At 51.1% G+C, this 14741-nt stretch overlaps 4 protein-coding genes across 4 annotated transcripts; 1 reads left to right on the top strand and 3 right to left on the bottom strand.

Moving 5' to 3' along the window:
- The first annotated feature begins 1418 nt into the window (after positions 1–1418).
- Positions 1419–2105, top strand: POSPLADRAFT_1074758 (hypothetical protein). Its single transcript, XM_024482743.1, has 4 exons — positions 1419–1588; positions 1655–1687; positions 1738–1932; positions 1988–2105. The coding sequence occupies exons 1-4, from the start codon at positions 1524–1526 to the stop codon at positions 2028–2030; spliced, it is 336 nt and encodes a 111-aa protein (XP_024337725.1). The 5' UTR covers positions 1419–1523; the 3' UTR covers positions 2031–2105.
- A 319-nt stretch (positions 2106–2424) lies between these two features.
- POSPLADRAFT_1146691 (hypothetical protein) lies at positions 2425–2972 on the bottom strand (the record flags this gene model as incomplete). Its single annotated transcript, XM_024485969.1, has 4 exons — positions 2425–2515; positions 2567–2694; positions 2809–2849; positions 2945–2972. 4 exons carry the CDS (start codon positions 2970–2972, stop codon positions 2425–2427), a joined length of 288 nt encoding a protein of 95 aa, XP_024337724.1.
- A 652-nt stretch (positions 2973–3624) lies between these two features.
- Positions 3625–7166, bottom strand: POSPLADRAFT_1146985 (hypothetical protein; the record flags this gene model as incomplete). Its single annotated transcript, XM_024486011.1, has 3 exons — positions 3625–4314; positions 6300–6624; positions 6739–7166. Coding segments are annotated over 3 exons (1443 nt in total), but the record flags the coding sequence as incomplete, so codon positions are not given.
- Positions 7167–12543: 5377 nt separating this feature from the next.
- On the bottom strand, positions 12544–13413 carry POSPLADRAFT_1057872 (hypothetical protein; the record flags this gene model as incomplete). Its single annotated transcript, XM_024480966.1, has 2 exons — positions 12544–12820; positions 13127–13413. 2 exons carry the CDS (start codon positions 13411–13413, stop codon positions 12544–12546), a joined length of 564 nt encoding a protein of 187 aa, XP_024337722.1.
- Positions 13414–14741: the final 1328 nt, after the last annotated feature.

Raw genomic sequence — 14741 nt, 5'->3', positions numbered from 1 at the left:
AAGTTAGCGAGGCGTGCAGCGCAGGTTGCTGCTTGCTCAGTGAATGCCTGGCTTCTTATGTATCCCTCACAAGACGGTCACCAGAGGCCGTGGCGGGATGTTGCTCGCTTCTAAGACCATTACACGCAGCGTCGGGCCCGTCGGAGAGGAACATATCACAAATAGCCGCAAAGATGCTGCCATCAACTCCGTGGTTGCCGACCCACAAATATAATTGCTTACCAGTTAATTTCAGACCAATGAACCTCCCCGAGGACATTTGGGCACAAGCGGAGCTTGTGTGGAATCGGGAATCAAAAGTCGCGACCATGGTCCCGACCTTGCTGGACCCGGCAAAGTATCGTGACAGCCACAATTTACCGAAGTAGGCCGTTGTTTCCAGGGCCCGCCAATTCCCACGCGAAGACCGCTTGCGCATGCATTGAGTTCAACAGGTCTAACGATATAGAATCAGCTGTCACAACATCAAGCAAGACAAACCACGGAATGACATCCCAAAACTGTTTTTTCTCGAAAGATGGATCGCTCGCGCATCATTACTCCATGCACCCGGTGTATAGAAGCCCTTAATACAATACGTACTAGCATGTATCATCCGGCATAGGGCATCGCCCTCCGGCGGATATCAATATTGATTAGAGATAAATAAAAACAGAAGAACAATTCTTTCCTCCACTGCGTACGGCGAAATCCACAAATATCGAACGTACTATGAATGCATACCGCGGCGGTGGAAGATGCTCATAACGCCAATCTGTCCTGAGTCGAATCAGGTGCCTGGGACTTGCTGATGAATGCAACCTACGGACAATAGACTTACAAGTGCGCGATGAATACTATCAAGCGTGAAATCCGACGATGCGGTTGAGTAAATGTAACACAGACGTCAGGACTAGAGTTCGGCCGACCGGTGGCCGGATTACTCACCGTTCGTGAACAAGTCTAACAATATACAGTGTGCTGGCTACATATATACGTGTGCCAATGGCATTGCCCATGAGGTTTGTACTCTGGTAGAGCACGAGCGCGATTTGCCATATATCGCCCGGAAAAAGCTGCACTAACGTCACAGTTCCATATTCCTTGATTAGTCGTTCACTGTCACGGCGTCCATGTTCAACTAGACGTAGGATGGGGCGAGATGATACTTCTAGTTGACAAAGCCGAAAACAGCGTATAACAAGGATCGCAGTGTCCACGGGCGCGACGAATGTAGTGGCCATGGAGTCTGGCTGTGCTGCACAGCCGAATGGGCGTCTATTATGACTTTGGCGCCCAGTATATAGAGCACAGCTTGTGTCGCCGCTTGTTCTCCAGCTCCTCAATTTCGTTCGAGCTCTACCTACAGGTGCTGGCTAGTGAGTACTATCTATCAAACGCAAATGAGTAGACTGGCTCATACGTTTGTTCTCGAACAGCCTGACTTGTTTCGTCCTCTTCGCATTTCGTTACGATATTTGCTCTCGAACAATACGCCATATTCGGACCGTTTGTCTTCGCTGATCTATTCTTTCAACTGCACCATGCGCTCCTCTGTCATTGCCGCTATCGTGCTCGCTGCTGCTTCTCCCGCGCTCGCGCTTCCCATGTATGTGCTCAAGCTTTAAGCTGTGCAACCCTCATACAGAGCTCACCGTGACCCCGATCTGACCAGGGACCACTTCGATATTCTCGCGCGTGCATTGCAGTATGTCTCCTATGTATCTTATTTTGGAATTCGCTGACTTATTACGATAGGTCCGGGAACAAGTTGCTGCGCCCATCTCCCGTATGGGAGGACGCTCCGCTTGAGACTAGTCACCTCAAGCGTACCACCGCCCGCAGTCTCCCCTGGTTCGACAAACACCAGACCATAGGCCTTGTCAAGACCGTGCCGAAGCCTGTGCGGCGTTCTGTCAAGTTCTCGCTCCTGCGCAGGTCCGGGCTTGACGAGTGAGCACTCTTAGTATACCGGCTGGGCGTCTTCTGCTAATTGGATGGGTACCAGCATTGTCTTCCCTGCCCGATCGACATTGGACCAGCTTGATTGATCACTGAGCAGTTCGATATCTTGTGACGTATTTACGACCTAATGACGAAATGCAAACAATTTTGAGGAGCTCAAACAATCGCCTGCCGTATTCGCCTTTATGACGCCGAATACGTCATTCTTTGTGTTCTCGACAGAGCACGACCACATCAGTTCTCAAGACAATTGTTCACTGCTACGTAGCTTTTACGATCCGTAGCTTTTACGATCTTCTCCCCTCTGCTCCCAGTCTGCACACGGCAACCAACACCTGACCCGATAAAAGTGGGTTGGAGCGGCCTGGCACGGCGTGCGGGAGCACTGTCGATGATGCAGCACAGTCCGCGGATCCCACATTGATGCGACGTCGACGGTTCGTCCAGGCTGGGACAGCTAGTTGTCGGAATGGCTATGCTTCAATAGCGGATCGGGGGCAGAGGCTCGGCACGTATTGTAGACAAGTCGACGCTTTGATCGAGCGCGTCATCCAGTTCGGCGATGAGCACACTGCAGGCTACAGTTAGGTACAGATGAGCGCAGAAGCAACACAACACGCACATTTGGTCTCCCTTAACAAGATAGAGCCCAAGCGGTATCTCCTCGACGCCTTCTTCCATGCTGTACACACGCTCCTTTGTATCAGAGAGAACAACGTTGGACTTTTGATCATATCCAGCCATTACGCCCTTGTTGCGCAGAGTGGTTGTGGCGGCAGTAACGGTGAGACAAGTGGCGGCAGTAACGGTGAGACAAGCAAGAGTCAGCATTGACGTCATTTGAACAACACGAAGGCCTCGTACCACTATGGCACGTCCATCCTGGAGAATGAGGAGAACGCGATCTGGGGAGTAGAGAAAGTGAACGAGACCGGAGTTCCTTTAGCAACTTGAAAGCTGAAGATCAAGGAGAAAGAACGGGACTTAAGAAAGCACTCACGGTCGACATAGCCCTGCAGGCTAGCCATCGTCAACTGCGTATGCAAAACTTGCGCAGGACGTTAAGTTCGGTGCTCGCGGAGGACTGGCAGTGTGCGCCAGACTAAGCGCACATGTATCGTGATCACCATCCTCTGACCACGTGATTCCGACGCGCTGAGACGACTTGAATTCGGACTCCATTATTCTCCTACACATTCCATATGGAATATCTGATCAGCTTTTTCTTCACGCGTCTCAATTCAACACTCCCTCTCCTCTGTGACATGTGAAACCTCATGAAATACATTTCAAGCACATCCATGAGCTCAAAACCTTCTTACGAACATAGTTCGACAAATTTAGAACGTTGTACTACCATGTTTCAAGAGAAGATGAGGAACGTGGTCGGAGGTAAAGAGTATGGACGTGACTCCCTTTAGAATAGTAGTATGTGGTTGTGGTATATGCACAGGTAACTCCGTTGTTGTGGCATTGCGTGCTTGCAAGGAAGCTACGGTCGGTGAAGCTAAAGGCTGACCGGGGCTATGCTTTCGCTAAAAGCCCCATACCGCCTAATCTTTGCAAAAAAAAAGCGACGAACCACAATGTTCGAAACGAGATAGCTCATCATAATGCGTCACGTTGACTTAAAGAACAGCATATTGATGTCAACCTACTCTTCAATTCAGCTCGTGTTCATCATACCGAAGACCGTGCGAAGCATACCTTTGCAGTCGCCTCCTCAACCATGCGACCATACGTGGCGTGCGTTGACAAAACGTGTGTCAGCTTGGATTGGCAGTTGAAGCAGGAACCCATATCCTGTAACAACTCCCCGAACATCGTTTCATTGTTGAATACGGATGCAGAGGGTCGTATTGCCAGAGACCTCGAAATTCGTTGTACATGCAAGGCCTTCCAGTTCGCGCCGCAATTGCAGGTCCATGTATCGAGGAGTTGAGGGTTTACCTTCGCAGCTGCATCTCCGCACGCCTTGTGGAATAGCAGGAGGCGGTAGTACGGACCCGTCGGTGTTGTCTCAAGCTCGGGAACGTACGTATCCCGTATATGAGAGAACTTCTGGGACAACAAGGCCCTAGCTGTGGCACATGCCTCCTCTTTCCAGCCGCTGGACGCGGCAAGAAGGTACGCGCGTAATGGTTCCATTGTAGCTAATGTTTTCCACTGCTGTTGCAGGATCCACATTGCTCTCTCCATCTTATATTTCCGCGCGACCATGAAAATACGTGGAATCCACCTCACGCTGATTGACATGGGGACGCCCGCAGGCCAACAAATGTGTATGAGCCCTTCCATAGTCTTGCTATCCTCTGGGACGCGGAAAATTGACTGGTTCTGCTTTTTCACAGATTCAGAATCGGGGTTGAGCTGAGGACTGCCCGCGTCCCGCAACGCATGCTCTATGATAGAGGAGGCTACTGTCATAATGATCTTTGATGTGCGTAGGTGTATCCCATCCGAAGTCACTATGGTGAGGTCCCCAGTGCCATGCTGATCCGATAGCGTATTGCTCATCTTATTTTGCGAGGGGAGGCTTTCGTCACGTCCTATCGGCTGATCTGCACGTTTTAGGACGAAGGGTCCACGGAGAATATGGTGGAGAAAGGGGAATCCTGCCTTCTTCAAGTATTGGAGCAGTCTATGATAGCATCCCGCGGGAAGCTCCCCAAACACATCCGCGAAAGGAGGTAGATCATTGGGCCCGGTGACCCTCTCCAACTCAGCGGCCGCAGCAGTCGCAATACTTTCATCTTCCAGACGACATGCAACCACAAATACGCGTAGAGGATGGGAAGAAATGTAATGCCGAAGGTCCTCTTTCAGTGAAGCCTTGACGATGCACATGTCATACTTGTTTGCAGCTTCCAGTGCGGAGCTGACTAGGCCGAGAGTCATGGCCGGACGTGCCACAGGATAGCACATACGTAGAAGCACGTCAAGCGTATAGCTGTTCTCCGTCACATCGACGACCGGAATATCGTCTCGGGCGTCAGGAGGCTGCGGTAGGCTGAACATGCTGTCGAAGAATGGGGAGGCGATCATCAAGATAGCGCGATGGACTCGGAAGTGGACCCTGTCTGAGGAGCTGAGGATGACATCTGCGTCCTTGCGGTCAAACGGTGCGGCGGCGCTGATCGGCTGGCGAGGAGGATCCTCTGGCATGGCAAGCTTTGCGGAAGTACCCTCTGTTTTGGGGACCAGTCCGTGTTATGCGACTATATTGAGATAATGAGCACTGATCGGCCGTTACGCAGAAAGTTCATTCACCTGAGGCTACGAAGGTGAACGGCAGTAGGCACAAAAACGCTGCTATGTCTTGTTCCAAAGCACAGGTGAGTTTCAACGCTATACATGTGCTACGACTATACCAAAGCCTCGAAGCTGGCCCGTGGCAACCACGCGATAGCAGGTTCGACATGATAGAGTTTAAAGTTCAGGTCAAATGAGGTCGGAGACATGACAAGCTAAATCATCGAGTTTATATACGATTGTCCTTCCTTCGTCTGCCTATCATTTTGACAGTATAGCTTCACAAATATACACCGGCGCAGGTCAGTAAAAACATCTTGACATCTTCAAATCTTGGGCTTCGTAAGCAACACCTCAGTGTCGACCTAGGATTGGAGGGTCATTCTGGGTAATCAACCGGTACGTTGTCCTCTCACCTTTGCGATAGTGTCCTCCACCAAGCGACCAAAGTCTGTATGGAAGGATAGAACTGCTCCGAGTTTCCCTCTGCAGATGCTGCAGTGCCCGAACTCACCCACTAGTTCGGTGAGAATCTCCGTCTCGCTGAGTGTAGCAGCGGAAGGTCGTATACGTAAGCGGTGTGTTATCCGTTCTGAATGATGAGGTTTCCAGCGATCCGTGACGTTACACTTGTTGACGTTACAATAGGCTATCCTCTTCCACGAAACAACATCGTCGGGGTTTAGCTCGGCAGCCAGTTCGCCGCATTTCTTGTGATATCGTATAAGACGATAATACGGACCTGCTGGTGTCGTCTCGAACTCAGGAGTGTACGCGTCTTCTAGCTCTTGGTAAGTCCAGGACAGTAATGCTCTGGCTGCTGTGCAAGCTTCTGTCTTCCAATCGAGGGTGGTGGCTAGGAGGAATGCGCGCAATGGCTCTGTGCTCAAGAGCTGGTTCCACTGATGATGCAGGTGCCACATTGCCCTCTCCATCTCGTACTTCTTGGCGGCCAAGAACACCTGTGGAATGAGCTTCGTGCTGATGTTGTCGGGCGCGGCAGTGGGATAACAGAACTGTATAAGAGGTTTCATTGTGAGGCCGTCTTCATCAACGTGGATTGTTGGGATGTCGGTGCATGGCGCACCCGAATCATGGTCCACATTGTCGCCTATAGCCTGTGGTCTCTGCAGCATCTCATTCAAGACAGGAGAAGCCAATGTGACAATGGCCTTGCATACTGGAATGCTCATCCGATCCGAAGTAATGATTACGAGGTCTGCATTTTGATCGGTGAGGCAGGATGCGGGCGGGTCGTCTACTGTGCCATCGGTGAGGCAGGATGCGGGCGGGTCGTCTACTGTGCCATCGGTGAGGCAGGATGTGGGCGGGTCGTCTACTGTGCGTCTCGGAGACACGTGGGCCGAAGGGGTTGGTGATGTATATATGAATCCCTGCTTGCGGCCTGTTCGAAGGTACTGTAGAAGTCTGTAGTAACACCCTGCAGGTATCTCCTCAAACTCCAAAACATATTGTGCCAAAATAGGTTCTAGATTGAATTTGACGCTACCGCGTTTGTGATTGCTCAAGCCATTCGGCCACCTCAGGCTCTCCGCGGCGAAATCTGCCATTTCGTCATCTTCGAAGGTGCAAGCCACGGCATAAAGTCGCAGAGGCTGCGAGGCTGCGAAACCGCGCAGACCCGTTTTGCATAAGTTGATTGCTAGGTCCATCTCGTATTTCAGAGCGGCCCTCAAGGATGACCGCCCAATCTCGAGTGTTGGGATGGGTCGATCCACAACTGGGTAGCACATCCGCAGGACACAGTTCAACGCATCACTGTCCTCGGCAACATCGACTATCTCGATCTGGATATCCTCGCGACTGGCAGGTTCCTGCGGAAGAGTGAACATGGTGCGAAAGAATTGAGAGGCTATCCTCAGAATGACACGGTGGACACGAAAATCGACGTAGTCAGATGAACGAAGGATTAGATCGGCATCTCTCTCGTTGAATGGCGCATTGGCGACGTTCCTGATAGGCAAGGTTGTCAAAATTGAGGAGAAATGGTGAACGAATGAACATACGGGATTAATATCATGTCTCTCTGCGATGACTCTGAAACTAACTGAGTGACAGTGCAGACAGATAACATGCAGCGTTGGTAGGTGTTGGCGGCGATTGAAGAATGGGCGCTGATCGGTGTCCGATTATACTATCGGAAAGAGAGCGGCGACGGGCGTTAAAGCCATAAATATCGGCTTCAGAGACATCGCCAAACAACGCCTGTAGATGACATCATCGGATTATAATCAGGCAGAGCAAGATGTGAACTCCTTTATCCTTGCACATATTATGTCTGCACAAGGAATCTCTGCAACAGAGTTGCTGACGGCGCATTTACTCGCGTCGTCGACACCGCGCCCCTACTCGGCGGCGACGGAACACCCCTTCCTCACCGCCGCCGGCCTCGGGACACTCCCACCTGCTCTCCTCGCCCTTTACCTCGCCCAGGACCGCTTGTACGCCGCACACTGCATGCAGTATTCAATTTTCTAGTACATGAAATCAAATAAAAATTGAAAGAAAAGTTAATTTACCTAATCAGTACTCTAGCGCCTAATATGGAAGTGAAATCGAAGGAAAATCGATTATGTAATCCATCTTCCATTGTCTCTTTCAATTTTCCTTTGATTTTTCTTCAATTTCCATTCAATTTCTACATCAGTAAGATTCAATAGGTGCTATTTGCTTTTAATTGAATTACGATTTGATATTTTGTGCAGGAAGATTGATTTCTGCATGCAGTGGCACACACCTACCCTGCCTTCATTGGTCGCCTCCTCTCCGCTGTCCCCTTCTCCTCGCTGGATGCGGCAGACTCAGCCCACGAGTGCACAAACCAGCGCATTGTGCATGCCCTGAGTGACATGCTCCAGAAGGTCGTGTGCGAGGTCAATGTGTCGCGACTTGAGGTCAAGCAACAGGGGAAAACCAAACAAGGGATGCTGAGGGTGTTGGACTGGGTCTCACTGAAGCGATGGTGAGCAGTGCTCAAACCTAAGGCTAGGGACAAGTGAATATATTAGTTGAAGGTAAGAAAAGAATACAAGGGGAAGCTTACTGACCTAGGGACAAGAGGTCGAAACTGAGGTCCCTAGGGCAGCAGAGGCCAGCTTATATACAGAGGGAGATAAGGGCAGGCTGTGCGCATTGGTCCGTGCGCAGCTGGTCCATGCGCAGCATGCTGACATAGCCCCGGGGGCCGGTGAGTCAGAGCGGCTGTGTCAGTGGGGCCCGAGCTGTGCCGCGCACTGCCGCCCATCTAATCTAATCGTACAGTAGATAGTGATGTGTCCATATCAGGCATGTAGTACAGAGGTCGCGGGTTCGAGCCCATGAAAAGGAAAAAAATTTAAAAACGGCTAGCCACCATACCAACTCATGACACATGACCTCATGCGAGGCGCCCTTGCCCATCTCCCACCTGGAGCGGCAGCGTGCTTCAGTCAGCGGCAAAGGCATTGGCTGAAAGTTGAGACCACCAAAGGTAGCGGCATTGAGGCGGCAAGGGGCATTGGGGTTCTTCTGGTGGAAGTCAGCTATGAGGGCTGGTGTGTTTGTAACATTGCACGCTGGTTCCCATGACATATGTGAGTCATCATAACCCTTCCACTTGATGAGGTACTGCAGCTGATGCCGGAAGATCCTCAAGTCCTTGTTCCGCTCAACCTCATACTCCTCATCGCCTTCCACCTCAATGGCAGGCAGCTCCTCCGGCTCCTGGCCCGGGATGTCACTATACTTACTTGCTAAGCAAGGAGACATGTAACACCGGGTGCACAGGCACCGACTTTGGCAAAACCAATTTGTAATCCAAGTCTCCGAGCTTTTGCCGCATGGCGTATGGTCTGAGGCACTTGGGACTGAGCTTCTTGCTCCGCTGTTTCAGCTTAAGGTTCTGAGCATCAAGCCAGACCTTGTCCCCTGGCGCAAAAACTGGTGCCTCCTGCACGTGCTTATCATAATACACCTTCATCTGCTCAGCTGATAGTTCTAGCACGGAGTGCATATCATCACAGATCTCCTTCAGGATCTTAAGCCGATCTGCGGCTGCGGGCATTGTGGACATCAGATTGATCTGCACTTGGATCTCAGGGTGATAAGCCTGATTCAGGAAGAAAGGGGAGTGCCCGGTTGCTAAGTGAACTCTATTGTTCAACACAAACTCGGCAAGCGGCAGCTGCTTCGTCCAATCATCCTGCCTGTGGCTTGTGAAAGCACGCAGGTATTGCTCAATCTCCTGATTCCAGTGCTCAGTCTGTCCATCCGTCTGAGGGTGGAATGCTGTGGACAGTGCCGGCTCGATCCCTAGTCCCTTGTACACCACATGGAGATACTTCGACGTGAACTGGGGACCTCAGTCTGATATGACCTTGGCTGGAGCCCCATGATGCTTGAATATGTCGTGGATGTACAGGTCTGCCGCACCTTCTGCCATCAGGGTCTCATGACAGGCCGAGAAGTGGACCTACTTGGTAAAGCGGTCGGCGGTAACTAGGATCAAGTCGAATCCATCAGACTTTGGCAAGCTGATGATCATATCGGTGGTGATGATCTGCCATGGGTGCTTGGGGATCTCGTTTGGCTTCAGCGGGCCCTGGGGTTTGGCTGGGAATGTCTTGGTACGGTTGCACACATTGCAGTTGCTTACATACTCATTGACAAATTTAGACATTCCTGGCCACCAGTAGTTCTGTGACACGAGCTCGAGGGTTTTGGCACAACCGCCATGACTGGCAATCAGTGAGTCATGGTGGATCTTGACAATATCCCGCCGGAGCTCTGCGTTCTTTGGAACATATACACATCCGCGGAACAACAGAAGCCCTTGTTCGGCATTCCACTCCTCAAAGCCTTTCTGCAGCTGAGGTGGCCCGAGGTTCTGCACCTTCTCAAGTGCCTCGGCCACTGTCCGATCCCTCTCTGAACATTCCCTGATGTGCCTCAGAAGCGACTGATTGGCTATCACTGAGGCGTGCCCACGCTGTGTGGCAGCGATGCAGAAGCACTCCTGTTTGAGGACAATCTGATCGGTGTTGTCATCCTCATCGCCAACCTGATGGTCCGATCAGTGTGATAGGGCATCAGCCTTTCCATTTGATGTTCTGGCTTTATGCATGATGCGAAAGTCGAAGCGGGTGAGGAACAGCGACCATTGCGCTTGACGACACGTGAGGTGCGCGCCAGTACTCGAGGTTCTTATGATCAGTCACGATCTCGAACTGTGTGGGCAATCCCTCGAAATAGTGGTGCCACTCGTATAGTGCTTTGATGATCGCAAGCATCTCCTTATCGTAGATCTCGTAATTACGCTGGGCAGGGTCCATAGCGTGAGATCGGAAGGCAACTGGATGCCATTTGCTGTCATTGTAAGGATTTACATGCATGCACCGGTCTCACATCATAACCTCTGCACCAAAAGGGCGCAATGTCAAGCTTGGCTTGACATCTGACCAGAGGTATATATGCTGATCATATGCCAACTCATGACAGTCATCCTGCTTCTGCATCAACACACCACCAGTGGCATACCCTGAGGCATCAACCTCAATGCGCGTTTCCCGATTGGGGTCATACAATGCCAGAACAGGGGTCGTGCCAAAGAGCCTTTTGAGCTTATCAAAGGCATGCTGCTCCTCATTGCCCCAGTGCCAGGGGTTGTTCCCTGTGAGCCGGTCGAGTGGTCGCGAGATCTTAGCAAAGTCCTTAATGAAGCAGCGGTAAAAGTTGGAAAACCCCCGGAACTTTTGAACATCTTTTTTGTTCAGGGGTACCGGCCACTCATTAATTCCTTTCAGCTTTGCAGGATCCATTACTACCTCATCGCCACCGAACACATAGCCGATGTAGTCAACCTTGGGAACATCCCATTCGCACTTCTCAGGCTTCAGGAACAAATTGTTCTCCTGAAGGCGATGAAGAACCTCGCGTGTGACCCTGTCGTGCTCCTCTTTGTTGGTGGAAAAGACAAGGATGTCATCTAGGTACATGAGGACCTTGCCACCGACAATGAGATCGTGGAAGATCTCATTCATCATTGCCTGGAAGGTCACAGGGGAATTGGTGAGGCCGAAGAACATCACCAGGGGTTCGTATAATCCCCGGTTAGTTACGAAGGCAGCCTTCCACTCATCACCAGCTTTGATCCGGACATTGTTGTATCCCCATCTGACGTCGAACTTCGTGAAGAGCATAGTGCCGCGGAGCTTGTCTACCATATCGGCGATCAGCGACAGTGGATAGTGATTTTTGACTGTGATTGCATTTAGTCGGTGATAGTCCTGTACAGGCCGAAGTGTCCCTTCCTTCTTTTTGATGAAGAAGAAGGGGGATGAAATGGGTGACTTCGATTCCTGTATATAGCCTTTTGCCAACTGCTCCTTTAGGAACTTATCCAATTCCTCCTGCTCGTTGTTCGACAAGGGGTACACCTTCGAATGGAATGTCGAGTAGCCAGGTATGAGTTTGATTGCGTGATCATATGGCTTGCTTTCAGGTAGTTATTCTGATGCTTCCTTGGAGAAGACATTCAGGAACTCATGGTACCACTTTGGTACTGACTCCTCGGTGGTTTTAACAACCTTCTTCTTGATTTCTTCCTCAGCAAACAGCTGGGAGTATGTATGTCCTGCTGCGATGAATAGCTGAGGAGCACTGGGAAGTGTGATGCCTTGCTCCCAGGCCTCGATCAAGTCGGCTTCCGTCCACTTGATCTTTCTGGATCATTTTTGGGTTTGAAGTCCGGGAGTACCTTACTCTGACATGTGCCTATGACCGGCTGTTTGGACTTTGGCAAACATCTGCACGCCATGGGCTGGACCCCCATATCACGCGCAGTCACTGCTTGCTCCATCCGGTCAGTCTTCCTGGCATTGCATGTTTCAGGGCATCGTGATAGCTTGAGGGAGCCTTTCTCCCAATCTATTTCAGGGTTGTGCTCTCATAGCCAATCCAACCCGACGATCACATCCTCTGGACCTATGTCCATGACCGTGAATACTGTTTTCTTGACGTGTCCTCCTATCTGCATCTGTAGCATGGCTACTTCCGAGATGCTTCCATCTTTGTTGAGTGTTCCATTGATATTATATAGTGGAATTGGTTCCTTCAATTTCCATGTTTGTACTCGATTCTCCTGGCTAAAACACTTGTTGATAAACTTTGTGGTGGCTCTGCTGTCCACCATTGCAACTATGTCCTTGTGCCATCTTTCTCCTTTGAGGTGCACTGGGATGTGGAAATGCTGGGACCCATGGTCCAACTCATACACATTTGCAATTGCCAATACATTGTACAGATTGTTATTATGGGGTCCGATGCGTGCAGCATGAAGCGTGGACCGGATCAAAAACCCTCCTCTTTCATCGCCCAATAGTGCTCAAGCTCTTCGCGCATCGACTTCACCTGTGCCATCAAGGCCGCCAGTGTCTCAGATTTCTCTGGACTCGCTGAAGCAGCACTTGTACTTGCCAATGGTGATGTCGTGACGGGGGCACTTGTCGCAGCCTGGGTGGAACCCGAGGCAACCATAGCCCGTGCATCAGCACATTTGGTGTAAGGCTTATCCTTACAATTGGGGCACTTGAAGTGACAGTACCCTTGCTTCCCGCAGCCAAAGCAACTGCCAGGGTGTCATGAGTTGGCATGTGATCAGCATATATACCTCTGGTCAGATGTCAAGCCAAGCTTGACATTGCACCCTTTTGGTGCAGAGGTTATGATGTGAGACTGGCGCATGCATGTAAATCCTTACACAGGAAAGTCTCCTTTTCCAACGGCCACGTTGATGCTGGCCGAAGCTCTGTGTGACCGGGGTGCACCACTGTGCACTCCACCTCGTCCACCTCCTCAAGCCGAGAAGAAAGTGTTCAACTCAGGCCGATGGGCCCGGCTGATGTCGAGTATTTGCTCGACTTCCGTGGCGCACTTGTCAGTGTTTTCCCATGTAGTGAACATTTCGAGCTCGATTTTGCGGTAGACGCAGGAGGGGATGCCGCTCAGGTACTTGTCATGGAGTTTCAGGTCACCATACCCGGAACGGTCTGCTGGACCCTTGAATAATGCGGAGAATTCTGCAGTGGTGCGTGTTTCGCGTACTGATTTGTCAGTGCAGAGTTTTGCCAGTTCTACCTGAGCTGCAGCCTCATTGTCAAGGTTGCTGAAGCGGGCCTTGAGCACGGCAGCAAAGGCCACCTCATTTGCGAAGGGGGTCATGATTCCTTGGACACCTAGCTGTACTTGTACAAGCTGGGCAAAGAATGGAGTGGCCCAGGTACGGGCGTCACCATCAAGGAGGCTCAGAGCAACCTGCACCTTAAGCTCGGTGGTTGTCAATGTGTCACAGTTTCCCTAATTTTACCTAATTCTTTCGCTATTTCTGCGGACATATTGAAGGGTCTAGGGACTTATCCATACTTATCTGTCCGCATATGGGTACATCTGCATATCTAAGGGGTTATCCGCTTAAATAAGCGACATATGATCTTGTTCTGGACACATCAGGCTGGACTCTGATGCCGGACCTTTTCTAGATAGAAACCAGACTCTGTCTGGACTATGACATCATTCTGACATCATAGGTAGGAGCTAGGCTCAGGCACTAGGCCATAGGCCGGTCTTTTCTGGACCCTAGGCCCAGGGCAGGGCAGGGCCAGACTATGACATCATTGATAACATCATATCGCACCATAGGGCACATGATACTTAGTAATCCTTACCAAGCTAGGTACCAGGGGTCCATTACCGGTCCCTGGGGGGTTTTCCCTCATGTATATAAGGCAGCATCCTGGGGCACCCTGTCCCCCAGTTCTATTCACTTTGTTGTTGCGCTTAACAGCATTATCTCCCCATACTTAAGTGCTATCATCTCCCCCCCAATATATCAAGCTATAAGGTGGGTTTGTAGGTTTTGTGATACAATGCCATGTTGACCAGCCAGTAGATGTGTAATTGGGAAAGGAACCGGTCGCACTCAATGATAGTTTTTCATCATATTGTAAGGGGAGTAGGAGCTTCAGTGTCTCCTTGTTGGGAGGGGACACTGGGGATGACATTACCAGTGACGAGGGGGACAGAGGACCGCCCGCGGGTGAAGGCGGCTGCTGTGACTGTCCGCCAGGTGAACTTCGAGAGGAGCGAGTGCTCGAGCGGCCTCATGGCAGTGACGGCGGTGGAGGTGACGGAGGAAGTCTGGTGGCAGGGTGACGTATGACAGGGACTGGAATCGAGGAGGAGACCGCTAATGATGAGCTGGCCCAAGTAACCATTAGACTGTCACAAGGCTCAGACTTCGGGATCCTTTTCAACTGCGGCCCCAAGGAGGACTGGGGGATCACTTGAGGGGTCGCTGTAGACTGTGCGACTGCCTCAATTCTTCAAGGGAGATCAGGATCTCCTCGCACTTGACCTGTACTGGTGACAGGTTAGGGAATGTAGGTGCCTGGGGATGCGGGTCGGGATGGGACGGGAGTGACGTGGCGAGAGGTAGATCTCGATGTGCCAGCATACTGAAGTGTGGGGCCACTGGGGTGCTGGACTCGTCT

Source organism: Postia placenta (genome assembly GCF_002117355.1).
Source record: "Postia placenta MAD-698-R-SB12 unplaced genomic scaffold POSPLAscaffold_9, whole genome shotgun sequence".
NCBI classification, from domain to species: Eukaryota; Fungi; Basidiomycota; class Agaricomycetes; order Polyporales; family Adustoporiaceae; genus Rhodonia; species Rhodonia placenta.
Note: the sequence above shows the minus strand (reverse complement) of the source record. Positions and strands in the feature narration are given on the sequence as shown.